The sequence below is a fragment of the Mustelus asterias genome, chromosome 16 (genome assembly GCF_964213995.1).
Source record: "Mustelus asterias chromosome 16, sMusAst1.hap1.1, whole genome shotgun sequence".
NCBI lineage: Eukaryota > Metazoa > Chordata > Chondrichthyes > Carcharhiniformes > Triakidae > Mustelus > Mustelus asterias.
The window spans coordinates 49,569,923-49,587,830 of NC_135816.1; the positions used below are offsets into that span (position 1 = coordinate 49,569,923).

Below are 17,908 nucleotides of genomic sequence, written 5' to 3' on the forward strand. Positions count from 1 at the left end.
TAGAGGCATCCACCACACTCTGCGTGAAAAACTTCCCCCTCTCACCTTGAACCTGTGCCCCTTTGTAATTGACACTTCCAACCTGGAAAAAGGCCTCTGACTATCCACCCTATCTATGCCTCAATTTTGTAGACCTCTATTGGGTCTCTCCCCTCAACCTCCGTCTTTCCAGTGAAAATAATCCTAGTTTATTCAACCTCTCCTCATAGCCAACACCCTTGAGACAAGGCAACATCCTGGTGAACCTTCTTTGCACTCTCTCTCCAAAGCATTCACGTCCTTTTGGTAGTGTGACCAGAAACGCACGCAATACTCCAAATGTGGCCGAACCAAGGTTTTATAGCTACAAACGATTTCCCAACTCTTGTACTCAATGTCCTGGCAGATGAAGACGAGCATGCCATATGCCTTAATTACCTTGGCCACCTATATTGCCACTTCTAGCAAACTGTGGACCTGCACATCCAGATCCTTCTGTATGTTAATGTTCCTAATGGTTCTGCCATTTACAATTTAATGCACACCTAAGTTCGATCCTCCAAAATGCATCACCTCGCATTTGCCCTGATTAAATGCCATCTGCCATTTCTGTGCCTATGTCTCCAATCTATCCATATATCCTATTGTATCCTCTGACAAACCCCAACATTATCAAAAACTCCACCAAACTGTGTCATCCACAAACTTATTAATCAGACTCGCCACATTTTCCTCCAGATCATTTATATATACTACAAACCGAGGCCCAGCACTGATTTCTGCGGAACACCACTAGATACTTATCCCCATTCTGAAAAACATCCTATAACCAAGCCAGTTCTGTATCCATCTGGCCAGCCCACCCCAAATCCTATGCGATTTTAGTTTTTGTACCATGTGGGGCCTTGTCAAACACCTTAAAAGTCCATATAAACTACATCCATAGCCCTTCCCTCAATATCTGTCACCTCTTCAAAAAACTCAACCAAGTTGGATATATGACCTTCCCTGTACAAAACCATGCTGTCCGTCACTAACTAGTCCATTTTCTTCCAAATGTGCTTATATCCTGTCCCTCAGTATCTTCTCCAATAGCTTTCCCACCACTGACATCAGGTTCACTGGCCTATAATTTCCTGGATTATCCCTGCTTCCTTTGTTAAGGAAGGGAATGACATTGGCTATTCTGCAATCCTCTGGAACCTTGCCTGTGGTCAAAGATGATATGACTATATCTGTTAAGGCTCCAGCTACTTTTTCCCTTGCCTCCCACAGTAACCTGGGATAGATCCCATCCGGCTCTGGGGACTTGTCTACCTTAATGCAATTTAGGATAATCAACACTTCCTCCTTCGATATATTGACATTCTCTAGAGCATTCACGTACATATCCGTGACCTCAACATCCTTCATGTCCTCCTTCTTGGTGAATATTGATACAAAGTACTAAGGATCTCACCCACTTCCTATGGCTCCACACTTGACTTCCTCCATTGTCCTCGAATGGGTCTACTTTCTCTTGTTACTAATATATGCATAACAAGCCTTGGGATTCTCCTTGACCTTGTTTGCTAAAGGCACATCATGGCCCCTTTAGGTCTCCTAATTCCACATTTAAATTCCTTCCTACTTTCATTGTATTCCTCAAGGGCTTTGTCAGTTTTTAGATGCCTAGACCATTGTATGCTTCTTCTTTCCTTTTGACTAAGCTTACAATTTCCCTGGTCATCCATGGTTCCCGAATCCTGCCATTTCTATCTTTCATTTTTGCGGAGATATGCCTGTCCTGCATTTCAACCAACTGGCCATCTTGATTTGGTATTATATTACCATTCCTTCACTGACACCAAACTCCCTCCCAGTTGAAGTATTTAAACCACTGACAACAGTGGTTTGAGAAGACAGCTCACCACCAGCTTTTCTGAAGGGATGGGTAATAAATGCTGGCTGTGCCACAACATATCCAATGAATGAGAAAAAGTTGGGGACAGTTTCTCTACCAGCTACAACAAATATCTAACACTTACAGCCACTTTGAACTCAATATTGCTGTCATTACTTCATTATCTTATAATGCCTTCCATCTCCTCAATCACTGCAAGATCCTTCTGCATCCAATCCCATAAAAACTCCAAGATTACATTTACATTTCAAATTTCCCACTTCCTAGCTTTTGCTCTGTATTTATTATAATACCACTGCAGTTGCTGATTTGCTCAGTCATTTATTCTCTCGTCCTCAAAACATTCACTTCCCCCATCTAAGTCACTAAGGCGTATATCTTCATTTCCTCAAGTTGGAGGAGTAAACTTGAGTATTTCCAGCACACGACTGGTTCAGCCATCTGTCACTGGTAAAAGCTAAACTCCACAAGCCCCACTGCCTTGACAAAACTGCTCCAAGAATGTCTTGATGAAAAATCAAACTGAATTTTCTCAGAACTGTACCCTTATATCTCTCACCTAGTCTCTACCGCATTCCAACAAAAGCAAGGAATTAACAGATTAATTTGTCACCAGGATAGGGACCATCCATTCAACTGCTGCTCCCATTGCCCTGAACATCCATCCCTTACAACCAAAAATAATAGTTTTAATATTAAAGATATCATTGAATATCTTACCTCTGTTCAATACCTAGATGTGCATTGATGCTGGCGTAACGTGCTGTTCCTGTAAGATTTTTGTCTTCCCTGTATGGTATGTGTTGTCTTGTCCTGTTGTCACGATATTTTTTGGCCAAACCAAAGTCAATCAGAAACAGCTGTAATATGAAGTACGGGACAATATAAAGTGAAAGCCAATATTAGCTTCAATTTTGCAATTGATGATTAATTTGCCCAATTAAATTGCAAAATTACAATACTGCAAAACTAGGCTACAGTGGAGTTTGTCAACAGACAGAGGAGTGCAAAATAGGAAATTCTAATTAGACTTAGCTTTATTTAAAATATGACTATTCTCACTCATGCAAGTAACCATTCCCACTGTTGGCACTCAATTGGTGTCCTAAACCATCACCCCCACTCCCCCCAAAAAAACTTCACCTCAAAATATTATTTTCTTTGGGAAAGACATTATGCATACATTATGACAAATCTAAAAAATACTGAAGTCGAGAGAGATGGGCCTAATTTAGTGATCAAGGTGTTTCAATTTTCAGGAACAAATATTTTCCTCCAAACCTTTTAAGTCCTTTGTCTATATGATTTCCAATTTGAATAAAAACATATTTACTAATAGAGAGGTTGTAAACTAAAGCTGCATAGTAGTTGAAAGTAGCCATGTGCTCTAAAATTGAAAAATTGGCACATAAGAATTTTGTCTTCAAAAAGTGTTTTGAAAAATTAACACCAATAAAACAAAACTTGCATTGAATACTCCTCCTCTTTAAGGGGTGTTGACTCATGCTGGTCACTTGACAAAGAGGAGGGATGGGGTCATCTGGACTGTGAGAAGGCCAAAGGCTGCCTTCAGTGGCCTAGGGGCTACATCAAAAATTCTCCCGTTAGGAGATAATCTCTTTCCCTGCCTCAATATCCAAAATACTCAGCAGTAACAAAAAAAAAATCAATCAGATAATGGCGAAAGCTTAACTGTTTCATTTTTGCTTGTGCAGTTTGCTTACATATTCAGAAATTATAAAAAAAGAGAACCATAAAATTACATGGAGGTCATTCGCATTTTATATGATTAATGCGTATTGACTCTTAACATTAATCAAACCAAGGAATTACATCAAGTGGATTACAATGGTCTTTCCCTCGCATTCATCCAGGTAATATCTCCACGTCAAGCTCAACTGGCCTATAGTTTCAATATGCATTCATGCCACCTAGATTTAGTATTTCTGTCCACGGTTAGCCACTGAAGCCCCAAGGTCACTTTCCTAATTCTGTGATGGCCAAACAGATGAAACATGTCACCCATTCAGCACAAAGCTGTACACACCAGGGAACTGGAGATTGGAATTTGAGATTAAAATGATCTGTTGTTGGCATCCAGGAAAACAGCTAAGGTTTCTAACCACTGAGCAGTGATTCCTGTTGTCCTCTTTTTAGGTCAAACCAAAGAAACAAACTCAGATTAAGTCAGGACAAAGTAAAAGGGGCAGCTCCACAAAAAGGAGGGGGAACAGCCCGAACAGAAATCAAAGTGCAAAGGAAACTTAAAAACATCAAATTAAAATGTGATTGTCAGGGTCGATAATGTATGAGCAGGTTTCTAACCACTGAGCAGTGACTCCTATTGCATGTATGAGAACTAAGGAATAGAACTAGGCTCAGTTCCAATTCCATGTTCAAATAATCTACCAATTATCACGGTTTAGATTTGCACCAAGATCAGATACTTGGCTAAACAAAGTGAATGACAACACTAGAATTGATTTTATGCCAACAGGTACAATCTGCACAATATTCAGCTCTAACAATTTTGTTACAAAACTATCATTCTTCAGCTCAATTACTTTTTTCTCAAAAATGCAACACTAGTCTTGATCAATTGCGTATACACAAGGATTTAGTTAAGATCAATAATATTTAATTGGGCAACCAATATTTTAACCCAATATTTCTGTTAATATCCTAGGACACATATTATACCACTCAAGTTGTAGATTCACATCCTGGCAATTGGGCAGCAACATTAATGTACATAAACAAGTCCAAAACTGAGGCTGCAGACTCTTCCATTCCAACATGCACTACTGCAATAGTAAAACCAATCTTTATTTTGAATGATACGAGTACTGCTTGTTGATACGCTAGAAAGTTCCAATGGCCTCATTAATCTTCACTATCCATATCTATTGAAAACAATCTACCGCTCATTTGTTCTATGGATCTGAAGTAGAATTTCTCCATGGGTGGAAAGGATAGGAATCCAATATGGTCATTAATCCTCAACTCGTAAGAATGGATATAAAGAGTTCAGGAATATGGTTTGTTTCATCAAGGCATAAACATCTCCCAAGAACCACAGTTGCTTCAACTGTGACTGAGACTGCACTGCATCAGATAGTCTGAATGTTGCTCGAGACCATTGATACACAAACTTCAGTTTGTCATGGGTGTATTAAATCCAAATGACAAATTTTGCACAATGTACAGATTGTTATTAACCGACCCAAATTATGAAAGATCGGTCCAGACTCACCAACGCCCAAGAAAAAACTGTTGCATATGTATCTTTAATAATTAATAAGCTGAAACCAATTCCAGTCTAAAAGTTCATTTAGCTATTTTAAAAAGCTCTTTTACTGTGTGAAAGACTTGTCTGGTGCTGTACTGAGTGATTGTGTTCGCTAGACTTTCAGCAATAGCACATTCATCTGAGTCCAAAGAATCATATAAATCATAGAAACCCTACAGTGCAGAAAGAGGCCATTTGGCCCATCGAGTCTGCACCGACCACAATCCCACCCAGGCCCTACCCCCACATCCCTACATATTTACCCACTAATCCCTCTAACCTATGCATCTCAGGACACTAAGGGGCAATTTTAGCATGGCCAATCAATCTAACTAGCGCATCTTTGGACTGTGTGAGGAAACTGGAGCACCTGGAGGAAACCCACGCAGACACGAGGAGAATGTGCAAACTCCACACAGACAGTGACCCAAGCCGGTTGTGGGTTGAAGTGCCAGTTCAAAGACTTGAGTACCAAACCTAGTGAACCAAAATAATGACACTCGAATGGATGGTGCCATTTTTCAAGGTGAGATTTTAAACGGAAGTCCCATCTGCCCTTTCAGATAAATGTCAAAGATCCTATAGCATATTTCAGAGCTAGCAATTAAAATCATAGAATACCTACAGAGCAGAAGGCCATCTGGCCCATTGTCTCTTCACTGACTCTCCAACAGAGCATCTTACCCAGGCCCACCTGCCTGCCCTATCCCTGTAACACCACACATTTACCCCTCTAATCTCCCCAAGCTACACATCTTGGCACACTATAGGACAATTCAGCATGGCCAATCCACCTAACCTGCACATCGTTGGACTATGGGAGAAAACCCACACACACAGTTACCCAAGGCTGAAATCAAATCCAAGTCCGTGGCACTGAGGCAGCAGTTCTAACCTCTGTGCCACCAGGCCACCCCACAATGATTTCATGGTCATTTGACTTAATTCTAGATTTGAACCTGGGGCCCCAGAGCATTACTCTGGGTCTCTGGATTATTAGTCCAGTGACAATATCACTATGCCATCACCTCTGGTCAATACTCATCCTATAATCTAATTCAGTAAAAAAAATCTAGTCATTAACATTGTTTGTTTTGTGCAAGTCAGCTGCCAGGTTTCCTATATTACAATAGTAATCACACTTCAAAGTATTTAATTGGCTGCAAGAGGCTTTGGGATGTCCTAAGATTGCGATAGGAGCTATATCAGTGCAAGTGTTTTTTTCTTAAGGATGGAAGTTATTATTTTATGTTGCTAATATTACCGTACCAAGAATGATTGACCAATTCTGGACATAACACTCTCCACATAAATTATGCAGACATGTCTAAATGCCACTCTTCCCTATTTTTACATTAATATAATGACAATGTTACAATTTTTCATGCAAAGTATTCAGTAATGCTAATTTTACTAGGGAGCTACAATGTATCCTAATTTTTTAAAAGGGTACAACATTAGCTAAAATGATTTCCTGCAATTTGCCGTTCTAATTAAATTAATTCAAATGAAAGTTTACATGCACACAACTTATTTTTTCAAGCGTCATCTTTGGTTCAGTGGTAACATTTTTGCCAGAGCTAGACAGTTATGGGGTCAAGCCTCTTTCCAGGGTGAATGATTCAAGAGCACAGAGGTAGTGTCATCATTTGGATGAGATGTTAAATTGAGGTTCTCTCAACGAAGGCAAATGATCCCATTTGCACTGTTCCAACTGAATTTGACTGGCCTTCAGGTCAACATTTATCTCTTAATCAAATATCACTAAAAAAGATGTTGTGTCATTCAATAGTTGATCTGTGACTTAATGCGACTTACCAACCATTAACACATACCTTTGGCTAATAGAGCAAAGTCAGTTTTTAAATTAATAATTGATCTTCCATCAATTGCTATTTTCAGAAGACAGCTCAAGAAGTGTTTCCTAATTTCACTCCAAATAGATCCGGCTCTAAATTTGAGTACACCCCTAAATTCTAGTCTTCCCGAATAGTGGAAATAAGTTCTTATGTACCCTGCTTCCTATAATAACTTGAAAACTTCGATCAAATCATTTTGAAGACTTAAATTCCAGGGAATGCAACCTTAGTTTAATTTCTTCCCAATTTAACCCTTCGAGTTCAGGTATCACACTGCAATCCCTCCAAGGTCAATATATCCTTCCTACGGTGCAGTGCCCAGAACTGTTCACAGTTCTCCAGGTGTGGCCTCTACCCTCTTGTCTTCAATTCCTCTAGATATTCACTTGATCAGTATTGTGATTTTATGCTTCCATCTAAATTGCTTGCAATGCCTATCTTTATATAATCGGTCAATAAGTTATTTTTATCTTGATACTTGACAATTGAGAAATTTAAAAAGGCAATAAACAGGCCCATTTCTACTTAATCATCCCTTTCACATTTACCTTGTTATTAACACAAGGTGACAAGCAAGGAGAATTAAAAAGTTGGAACAGAGAACAAATTGTTAACTACTTTGCAGGTCTCTGCAAAGGCCACAACTTTCCAAAGTACTTGGGGTATATTAAAAACTTCTGAAAATTCAACTGGTTTGTGATCTGATAACATGGAGTGTGATAAGTCAGGCTAGTCTTTTACCTTCCTGTTGACTAAATAATCTCAGTTCTATTATTCCCTTATAAAGGTTACTCAAGTAAACTCACACTGTGCTTAGTCACCCTAAAAACAAACACTTACACATTTTGGCTTCAGCAAGCATACATTTCAAAGTTTTACCTTGGAATTTGTATCTCAAGATAGCTTTATATAGTTATTTAAAATAAAACCATTCACCCATGGAGTGCCAGTTCAGTTCGAAAGCAAAATCATAGTTTGTCAGTTAAATTTATTTCTAAAACCACAATTTCAGAAAATGTGCAGGTTAAGGTTAATATGAGTAGTCAAATTAGTCGCTCAACTGGGATCACTGACAAAACACTTGGCATCAAAAGATATGCAATTATTGAGAAGGCTTTCTTTCAAAAATCATGTAGCTAAAAGCTTACATACAGTAATGTCGAAGGATCCAATATTGCAAGTAAAGAGCAAAAGTTGCAAATTTAAGCATGCAAAAAACTAATTATAATTTTGTTCATTTACCCACAATCTACAGCAGTCGTTCCCAATCTTTTCAGTAACAGCACACGAGACAAAATTCCATGATACACCCACATTTTTCTAGCTGAATCAATTGCTCAGAAGCCTCACATTTACTATGATTCCATCTTCCTAGAGGTTTGCAAACTAAGTAAGGATCAAATGTGTTGTTTCAAATCCACCACAGAATACACCATCTTTGACAGTGAGCACAGCCACATTTTCAAAATCTGATCAACTCAGCTATTCATAGCCAGAATTGGTTCCACACACATCACTCTGTTCAGGCCTCTGAATTTCACCTTGTGAACCAAGTGCAAGAATCAAATTTATCCATTTCTTCCTAGGTCACGGAATATAAAATAAATCCAGCAAAGAAATGTGGATACAGTAAATTTTCTGCACCTGCTAGCTTATTTTACTATCAGTAAAAGAGCACGTGAATACAGTTGCTAGGTTTCTAGTGAAAACTATCGCATCATCTCAATTTCACCTATTCAGCCACCTGCAATTAGAACGTTCATGTTTTGGAATCGAAAGACCGATAACTCACTTGCATGGTATTTGATGATTAATTTTATGAGTTGCAAGTTTAGTTGGATTGAATATTTTAAGATGAGACTATGTTTGTTTTACATTGATTTTCATTACTGTTGTACAATTTTTTACGGCACACTTGAACAGTTCTCATGGCACACGGATCTACAGAAACCCCTTAATTGCAAATCTGCAGTCAAAAATGAACAGTGATTTAACTAATGTTTCACAAGTTAGGAATACAATGCTAGAATTCCATTAGCTGCATCAATCATACATATTTTTAATTTGCAAGAGCATAAATTAATTATTTCAGAAACCAATCAGAAATGGAACTATTGGTAGGGTGAAATATGATAAAGACAAACTAATTTAAATAAAGTCGACTTCAAATCAAGATTGCACCACTGCAAACCTGTGTTCGTCTTGCTAACAAGTATTGAAATGAGGGGCTGGAAGGAGAGGACTAAACCTAGATCCTTCCAGATAATATAGTTGCAGCAAAACACATTAATTCCGATGGCTTTGGCAAAATGAAGACAATACACCAAAGCTGCACATTAAATTGATAGCGCCATTAGGAAATCGAAAATAAATTAATCCTAGTTAAACACAAACAATCGTGAGGTAATGGCTAGTTTGAAAGGTGCATTAGTTAGGTAACCAAGCCGTCAAAGTACACCAAATTTAAACAAACAAATCTGTAATTTATTTCAAATAATAGGAACAGCAATTCAGATGGTCAAAGCTGCTAGCTCACTACATTATAGGTCTTAATGTCTGCATTTGCTTTAAAATTTGCTCAATTTATTGCATACTCATTTATCCAATAAATACTAGAGCTAATAACAAAGGAACTACATATTGCTATTTGATAAAGCTTCAATAGGATTAACGATAGAAGTACTAAAAAGGTGGATATTCAACATTCAAGATCATCAACTGGGTATCATTTTAATGAAAACAGTTGAGAGTCTGTTTTGGGAAAGTCAGGATTTAATGTGATAGAAGTTGATAAGCTGAAATTAAATTGGTTACTGGACTTTACCTTGTGAAGGGCCTTGTAAAGTCCCTTTACCAAGGGACTTTAAGAGCAGTTGTGACTATTAATCATTTCACAGGTGAGGGCATCGTTGGCAAGGCCAGCATTTGTTGTCCACCCCCAATTCCTTGTGAATGGAATAGCTTGCTGGGCCATTTCAATGTGCAGTCAAGAGTCAACCACATTATGGAAGGATGGAATCATATGCAAGCCAGACTGGATAAGGATGGCACATTTTCTACCCTCAAGGACATTGTGAATCAGATGGGTTTTTATAACAATCGATGATAGCTTCATTGTCACCATTACCGAGACTAGCTTTCATTTCCTAATTTTAGTAATGGAATTTAAATTTCACCAGCTGTCATACTGGCATTTGAACCCATGTCCCCAGAGCATTAGCCAGAACCTCTGCATTACTAGTCCAGTGACATCACGCCATCATCTACTCTCCATGATTAATCATGAATAAATTACTCATCAACAAGGAATTATATACCCAAGCTACGCAATTCACCAGTTAATTTTCTTATCCCCTCACATCCCTGTACTTACAAGCTCAAACACCACTGAAATTAAATAGCTTACTTCTGCAAGTACCACAAGGCCCCATTTGCACAGACAAAATACCTGCTACAAATTGTTTGAGAATGCTACAAATAATTTCTAAGAATGGCTTTGAGATCAAATGCTGGACAACTGCAATTCAAGCCTTAGTTGAACTTGTCACTGAGTCAAAATCTTGGAATTCTCCAGCAATAATGTAGGTGTACTTACACTACATGGACTGCAGCATTTCAAGGCAGCAGCTCACCACCACCTTTGAGGGTAATTAAGGATGGGCAATAAATGGACTTAGTCAGAGAAACTCACATTCCATGAATAAATAAAAGAACGAGCAAGTTCAGATAGCCTCTGTGTGGTACGTAAACTTCATTGCTATTGAAACAGCTCACTTATCAGTGGCAAACCTATAGCACAAATACACTATTAAACAATGTGATTTCCTTTCCAAGATTCCTCCATTATCAGTACGTCCCTATGATTTTGCCACAGGCAGTGGGAAAAAGTGTAGCAGCAAACTTTGCTCACATCCCAATTTGTCTTTTTGTAGGAATCCCCAGGGGAGATAAAATAGATGGTGTAAACAAGGTCAATAGAAGTATTTGACCAGACAAATTAAAGTAAATGTCTAATATTTAAGGACAGAATTAAGTTCTTGAAGTTATTTATTGTCACAGGTGGGCTTACATTAACACTGCAATTAAGTTACTGTGGAATTCCCTTTTGTGCTACATACTGCATTTTATTGTAATGTTTTTATCCACAGTTCAAATGTAGGACACACCCAAACATCACAAATTAGAAAACTATTATTTCATCAGTCACCAAATAAATGGGCTCAATTAAGCACAAATGGAGAAAAAAGCAGCAATACTTCAAACTTGGAAGTTTACAAACATGCTGACTCCAGTACGCAGTTAGCTTAATATTCAGCACATGAACACTGCTTGACCCTGACTGCTTTCTTCCTAGCATTAGGTAAAGCTCACCTGTTCTTTCCAATTTTGCATATTCTTTAGAACTTCCCTGACAGAACATCCACTTACTTAATATGAAATACTTCATATGCTTTAAAGAGATCATACACCCTAAATTTTCCAAACACAATGAAGCAAGATTTAAAACTTCCACACCCATTTGGTAAATGGCTAAAATAATGCTAGATGACATTGCTACAATTCATCCAAACATCCACACAAATCCCTCAGATTCTGACAGGAAAATAAGATACCAAAGACTAATCATTCGATAAGCTATTTCATTGGTCTAGGGGAGAAAACATTCAATTCTAAACGTTTCTCTTCAACTGTTTTTGTTGAACACCCTTTCACACTGCAAAATATAACCCCAATTTATATGCCAGTTTTACTCGCAATTCAAGTATTACCAGAGGTACAAAGGAATGTAAAGTCACTATAGTCAACATGGTGACTAAGTAGCACTCACCCAACACCTCCATGGTGGCTGGTCTGAGTCCCAGTGAAGGCCAACACTCCAACCTGCCCCCATTGCCAGTTCTCACTGTGGGAAGCTAACAAATCCAGACTTCAAAGGTGGACACACCTCCTACCTAGCTGGTTCACAAAGCACCAGTGCCAAAGGGGGTCGAACAAACGTGTTTGTTTTCTCCCAGCCAGAATTCAGTCAAAGGGAGGAAGGCTAAAATAAAATGAGTGCAGATACAAAGAAATATAAAAGGTTATACATAAATGGTCAAACTTTAGCCCAATTCTAATAGCACACCATAGCCAGAAAAGAATCAAGTGAACAGAACTAGAAATTTATTTCCAAGCAAGAAAACAAACACGTTTACCATGTATGTCTGAATAATGCCAACACAGATAGTGGCCTTAAATCTGATTGGAAAAAATGAATTTTGGGTTGGCTCGAGTAGGAGACAGTTTCAGACCTGATTTAATCCTGAGAAAGCTGGATCGTGAGAAGGACTAACAGTCATGCTTCTTTTCCTCTTCCCCACTGGAGATTCTAAACACTGAACAAATGAAGATTGTGGCAGTGCATGAACATTATTGCTGACATAGAAAGGCCAGCGCAGACAGGCAACACGGAGGCTTTTAAGAAGGGGCAGCCAAATGCCATCCATCTTCCCAACATCAGCTCTATCAATTTTGTGTTCTAAATTAAACAATAAAAGTAAAACCACCACAGTGCTTTCGAAATGAATGAAAAAAACCATTAAAAGTTTGGAAAAACAATTATGCCCAGGATTGGAATAAAATATCACCAATTCAATCTACAGCTAAAGTGCAGGGGAACACAATTACATAAGTGCATCTGCAAAGTTGCATGGAGGTACAGCACAAGTGGCAGTTCAGGAAAAATACAGAGCACTTTGCCTGTATTAGTACATTAGCTGACATTTGGCAAGCTTAGACAAGTACATCCCGTGGCCTTAAAATTAAGTTATGTACAAAGGACCCAGGCAATGTCAGAAGATAGATGATCAATATCATGCACCTATCAACCCTGCAGGTACGTCTGACAATTCTGAATGATCTTAAAATTGTGCTATCCTGCTGTTCTGGTTTTAACTATTTTGTTGCATCTCCAAATTCAGAAAGGAAGATTACGAAAAGGAGAAATAGATTACTGTTAATGCAACATCATATTGATATTGTTAATGACATTGCAAACACAGTAAACAGCTACCACACATGTGTTTCAATCTTATGGAATTTACAATTTCCAAGGGTTACAATGGTATAAGTTCAAGGTCACAATAGCATTACAAATGTTATTGAAATGAAAATTTTTCATGTATCATGTAATGAATGTCAAGACCTTCAGTAAGGAAGAGGTAGAAGGCATTTCGGCAAAATATTTGGATCAAATATTCAGAATGGTTAATATTAGGCAATAGGCATGCTAAATTAGTTTCTTTAAAAATGAGCATTTCACTGGATCACAGGCACAATTACCCCTCAATTAGATACAGATTTGATGGCATTATTTACAAAGTTACACCTACAGAACGGTGTCTGCTTTTCCCTAAATACAATTATTTCAATACATTTCAAGTTATTGATTAGCAGTAACAATATGTTACACAATACTTAGACTACAGTGCTTTCTGCTTATTGTAGTAAGATTTCCAATTTTTTTGCTATAATTTTGTCACCCAAATCCTCCTTTTTAAATGCAAAAAACCTGTTGACAATGAAGGCTTTTGTTACCTCTGCATTTCTCCTGAAATAAGCTGTTCAAAATAAGAGACAAACATGTCTCGTTACAATACTGTCTCATTGTCAGAAATGATCAAAAGCATTCAGCGCAAACTATGACCAACATATGGCCTTGTCTTAAATTCAAAGTCAATATTGGACATGTATCATTTACTGTTTATATATATTGAAAAGAATGCAAGCAGCTTTCTTCCAGAGTTTGAAAATGCATACCCCCCCTCCCCCGTCCCTTCAAAGAGTTTGATTTCAGTTGCAGTACTGCTCCAAAGGCAGTCACTCTGCAATAACACTTGAACACTGAAAGGGAAGATGAGACAATTAAGCCTCAACCAAGCCCGCAGATGCAGATTTCACTGAGGGGTCAAGGTGGGAATCATGGTTGATAACCACCTTTCAAATCACGACTGTTGAGACCAACTGTAGCTTCTTAGATGCTGCCTAGCTCATATTAGCTAATGTAGTACCAAGTTAACCTGGAACCCAGCTTCTGTATGGTTAAACTACCTGTAGGTCAAGGTAGAGAAGTCATTTTGAACATGCTGAATAGTAAGAAATAATTACTTAACATTATGGCTGCCCAAATAATTAGATTTTACAAGAAAGTCCAAGTTAGGCCAAGGCCACACCGAGACAAAAATAGTTACCAAGAAAGAAAGCTCTCAGAAACCAAAACTGGTCTAAAAATACCAAAGGATACCTCAAATTTGAATAGCAGCAGTATATGAAATATACAAAATGAGGGAACCGAAGACAGGATTTGAATACAGAATCAGTTTGCGTTATATTGTAAAGGTTTTTAGGTTGACAGTAATAAGGAATGCACTGTAATCTATGTAGTCCATACTGTATTATGCCAGTTTACTGGTACTTATTAATAAAAGCGTGGTCTTTATTAAAGGAAGTGTGTCTGCTGAAGCATATGAACTTGAGCACTTTCCTGAGCTGCTGCTTAAGATGTATTGCAATTTTACTCGTATTGTTGTTAATAGGGCGAATTTCAACACTATGCGCAGTTGTACTACAAAAACAAACTGAACTAAAATGTTGCTCAAATGCCAGCTCTGGTTAAGCAAACAATTGGGATCAATACTTTGTCAAGCCTAGCAACTGTTCACACCACAAATGACATTTAATCTTTGACATAATTTTGAGATACAAAATATAAATTGCTGACAAAAAACTTACAATACACAGACATGAGTAAAGCTTCAATTAAACAATCCAAAAAGAGCTCATCTTGCCTCCCTCATCCAAGTTCAATTCTTCTAGAACAGGTGGCGCAGCCACCCAGTCCCACAGTGGCGAATTAGCCCCTGCAGTTTCCAGGCAGAACTAGCTTCACCTGCACTTCCCAAAAGCAGGAAGAAAACAAAAAAAGTCAATGCATCTTTCTCTCAGCCCTTCCTATCCACAAGAAACTGTGCAGAAACATGCTTGGATCTTTGAGCAGCAAGATGAATAATCACAGAAATTAATGGCAGCCATTAAGCTGACAATTGCATTTCTGTCAAGTAGGGTACCAAGACAAAAAAAGCTATGAAAATTCCAGGTTCACTCACAGGTCGTAGTTAATTTGACCAAAAAAGGACAACCAAACTAATCCAAGGGCCTTATGGAAGGTAAAATGCCTGTTCCTGCTTATTATCCAGCAATTTCTTCTGATAAATGCAGGAGAATATTGGAAGATGATAAAGTTGGGGTTATGACGATAAATTCCACAAGTAAATGCAAGCCTGTTGACATTCTGCTGAGGCTCACACAAAAATCGTAATTCCATGTGCTAGCAACTTCTACAGAACTGTACCCTTGACAAGTTACCCCTTTGTTGAAAGAGTGTCTTGGGGGAAAAGACAATGAAATACTTCCATAAATTAAAAACCTAAAATATTTTTAATGTCACCTGTACATACAGGAAAAAAGTCCCAAAAGCAGCTTGTGTAACAAAATAGCATATAGTCACTCTGGCATGACTAAAATTTAAAAAAATTGCCTAGAGGGGAAAATGATTTCTTTGCAGACAATCTTCCTTTAAGATTAAAATTAAATAGGCCCTAAGTTGGCATTCGTACAGGCAGACTCTGGTAAACACTTTATGGGGAATGCAGCACCTAAATGGGAAAAACATGCTTTGCTAATGTACATCAATGTGACTAGTAAAAACAACTTGATTTTTTAAAATATAAAGTTGATTGGTGCTCCAAAAGTTTTCTGTCACTATAAACAGATCAAATATACCATCAAATGCAGCATGCGTAATGTTGCCAATGCTGCCTGTCTGCTCAAGCTCAAAAATGACAAACTTCAATCAAGCACACAAACATACAAAGCTCAACTTCATTCCTTATGAAATGAAAGTGGGATTAACATCTCTAATTCCAGTATATTATACAAATTTTTCAAGAATGACAAGAATTTACACATTAACCCCTTGAATTTTACATAATATAATTTTAGGCACATATCCTCTATCTAGAGGAAAGCCAGCACAATCATGTGAAATAAATGAACAGTTTTGTTTGCTTAACTATTCAGATTTTGTATGGTCTCAATCTGTAGGATAGAAGGGAATGCACTAAAGTGAGTTGACAGGTGGTTGGGAACAGTCACAAGTTTCAATGACAGGCCGCGATTTATAGTTTTTAATAAAGGATTTCAGGGAGGAAGTAATGAACACCACTGCTCACAAACAAAGAGGATCTCCACTGCGGATGAGAATTAATTCAGGAAATGCAAGGTCATGAGAATTGGCAAATGGAAGGTTAATGCAGATCACGTGCTAATTGGAAACAGTGAGGCATTGGGGCAAGTGTGTTCTGGGACTTCAACAAATAGGTCACAACAGTCGATGTTTCCACACTGCTAAATACAAATGGAATATTGGGTATACAAGAGTATAATAAATTCAGACAAGCCATATTATGTGACCCTGCCCAATGTACTGGATACAGTTTTGATTGTTACTTAATCATGGATATGGAATGCGAGAGGGATGCAAGAATGGCCACATTGTTGATTCTACATCTTGAGAAATTATAGATTATTCTGGGTTTTCCTCCAAAGAGAAGAGAAACTAGAGAATATAACAAACATTTAAAATTAGGAAATGTTTTGGTAAATTCGATTGAAGTAAATTTCTCTGATTTGTACTGATCAGCAGCACAAGCAGTCATATTTACAAAGTTTACTTGCAAGATGAGGGACTATCTTTGCTATTAAAAGGATGGCTCTAGTATGAAGAACTGGATGGGTTTCTGTTAGCAAATGGAATTCCAAAAGACCTTTGAGATTTTTTAATGCAACAACTCCACTACAGATACTCAAGTTCAGCCACAGCTCCATGTGTCACATGAGCCATCCAACGGGTAGACTTTAACTCTCCAAGGTGGCCCAATGCTATTATGTGAATATCTTTAGACCAGTACTATTTATTGGGGAGAGGAAAGCAGTGAAAGATCTGTTCATTTATTTTACATGCTGTATTTTATGTTGATAATGTAAAATTAAAATCAGTAAACAGACCTCATTTTAAGGACATTCAAGTAACTGCCTAATGCTTTATGTCTCCATTTAATTGGTTAACAATTTAATTAACCTGGTGTTGTTAAGACTCCTTACTCCATTTAATTGGTCAGGACAGGAATAATATGATACATTGTGTCTTATTTTTGAAGTGCACACCTCCATCTATTGCAATTTTCATGATTAGGATTTAAATTAGAATATACAAAATTAAATGGAGTCATAATAAAATGAACAGGCTAATTTACCATCCCCAAAATAAGTATCCAAGGTATTATTGAAAACAAATTCATTCTAAACAGTGAAGGCATTTATAATAAAAGGCTTGAAGTATTTACTTTGCTGGAGGAAAATGTCAACTGTTCAAACTTGGCTGTCTTTTCCATTAAATTAGATTTCTACCAAACTCCCTGATATATTAAATACATTAGTGTGAATACCAACCTTATTACAATGACGTCCAATACCCATTAGAAAGTTGTCCGGTTTGATATCTCTGTGAATAAAATTCTTTGTATGCACATACTCAATTCTGCTGATCATCTGAAAAACAGAAAACAAAATGTAAGAAAACGCAGTTATAAACAAAAAGGTACATTTACATTCATAACTTTCAGACAAACTATTCCATACTTAAAAATATCACAAAATAATGAACTAAAAATTGTACATAGACAAATCAATGCAGAAAGCTGAAAAATGCTTTCACATCTATTGTCAAAAAGAATTTAATACTGCAATCCAATTTAGAGAATGAATTTCCATTTTGTACTT

At 37.6% G+C, this 17,908-nt stretch overlaps 1 protein-coding gene across 3 annotated transcripts in view; it reads right to left on the bottom strand.

Moving 5' to 3' along the window:
* Window positions 1–17,908, bottom strand: part of csnk1a1 (casein kinase 1, alpha 1) — a 50,759-nt gene that overhangs the window by 19,384 nt on the left and 13,467 nt on the right. For 2 of the 3 annotated variants that reach the window (XM_078231076.1, XM_078231077.1), the window contains exons 4-6: window positions 17,579–17,677; window positions 12,322–12,405; window positions 2,603–2,742 (exon numbers count right to left, since the gene is read on the bottom strand). In XM_078231076.1, coding sequence (XP_078087202.1) covers window positions 2,603–2,742; window positions 12,322–12,405; window positions 17,579–17,677 — 323 coding nt within the window. The remainder of the gene's footprint in view (window positions 1–2,602; window positions 2,743–12,321; window positions 12,406–17,578; window positions 17,678–17,908) is intronic. The other variant, XM_078231078.1, reaches the window with a different exon arrangement.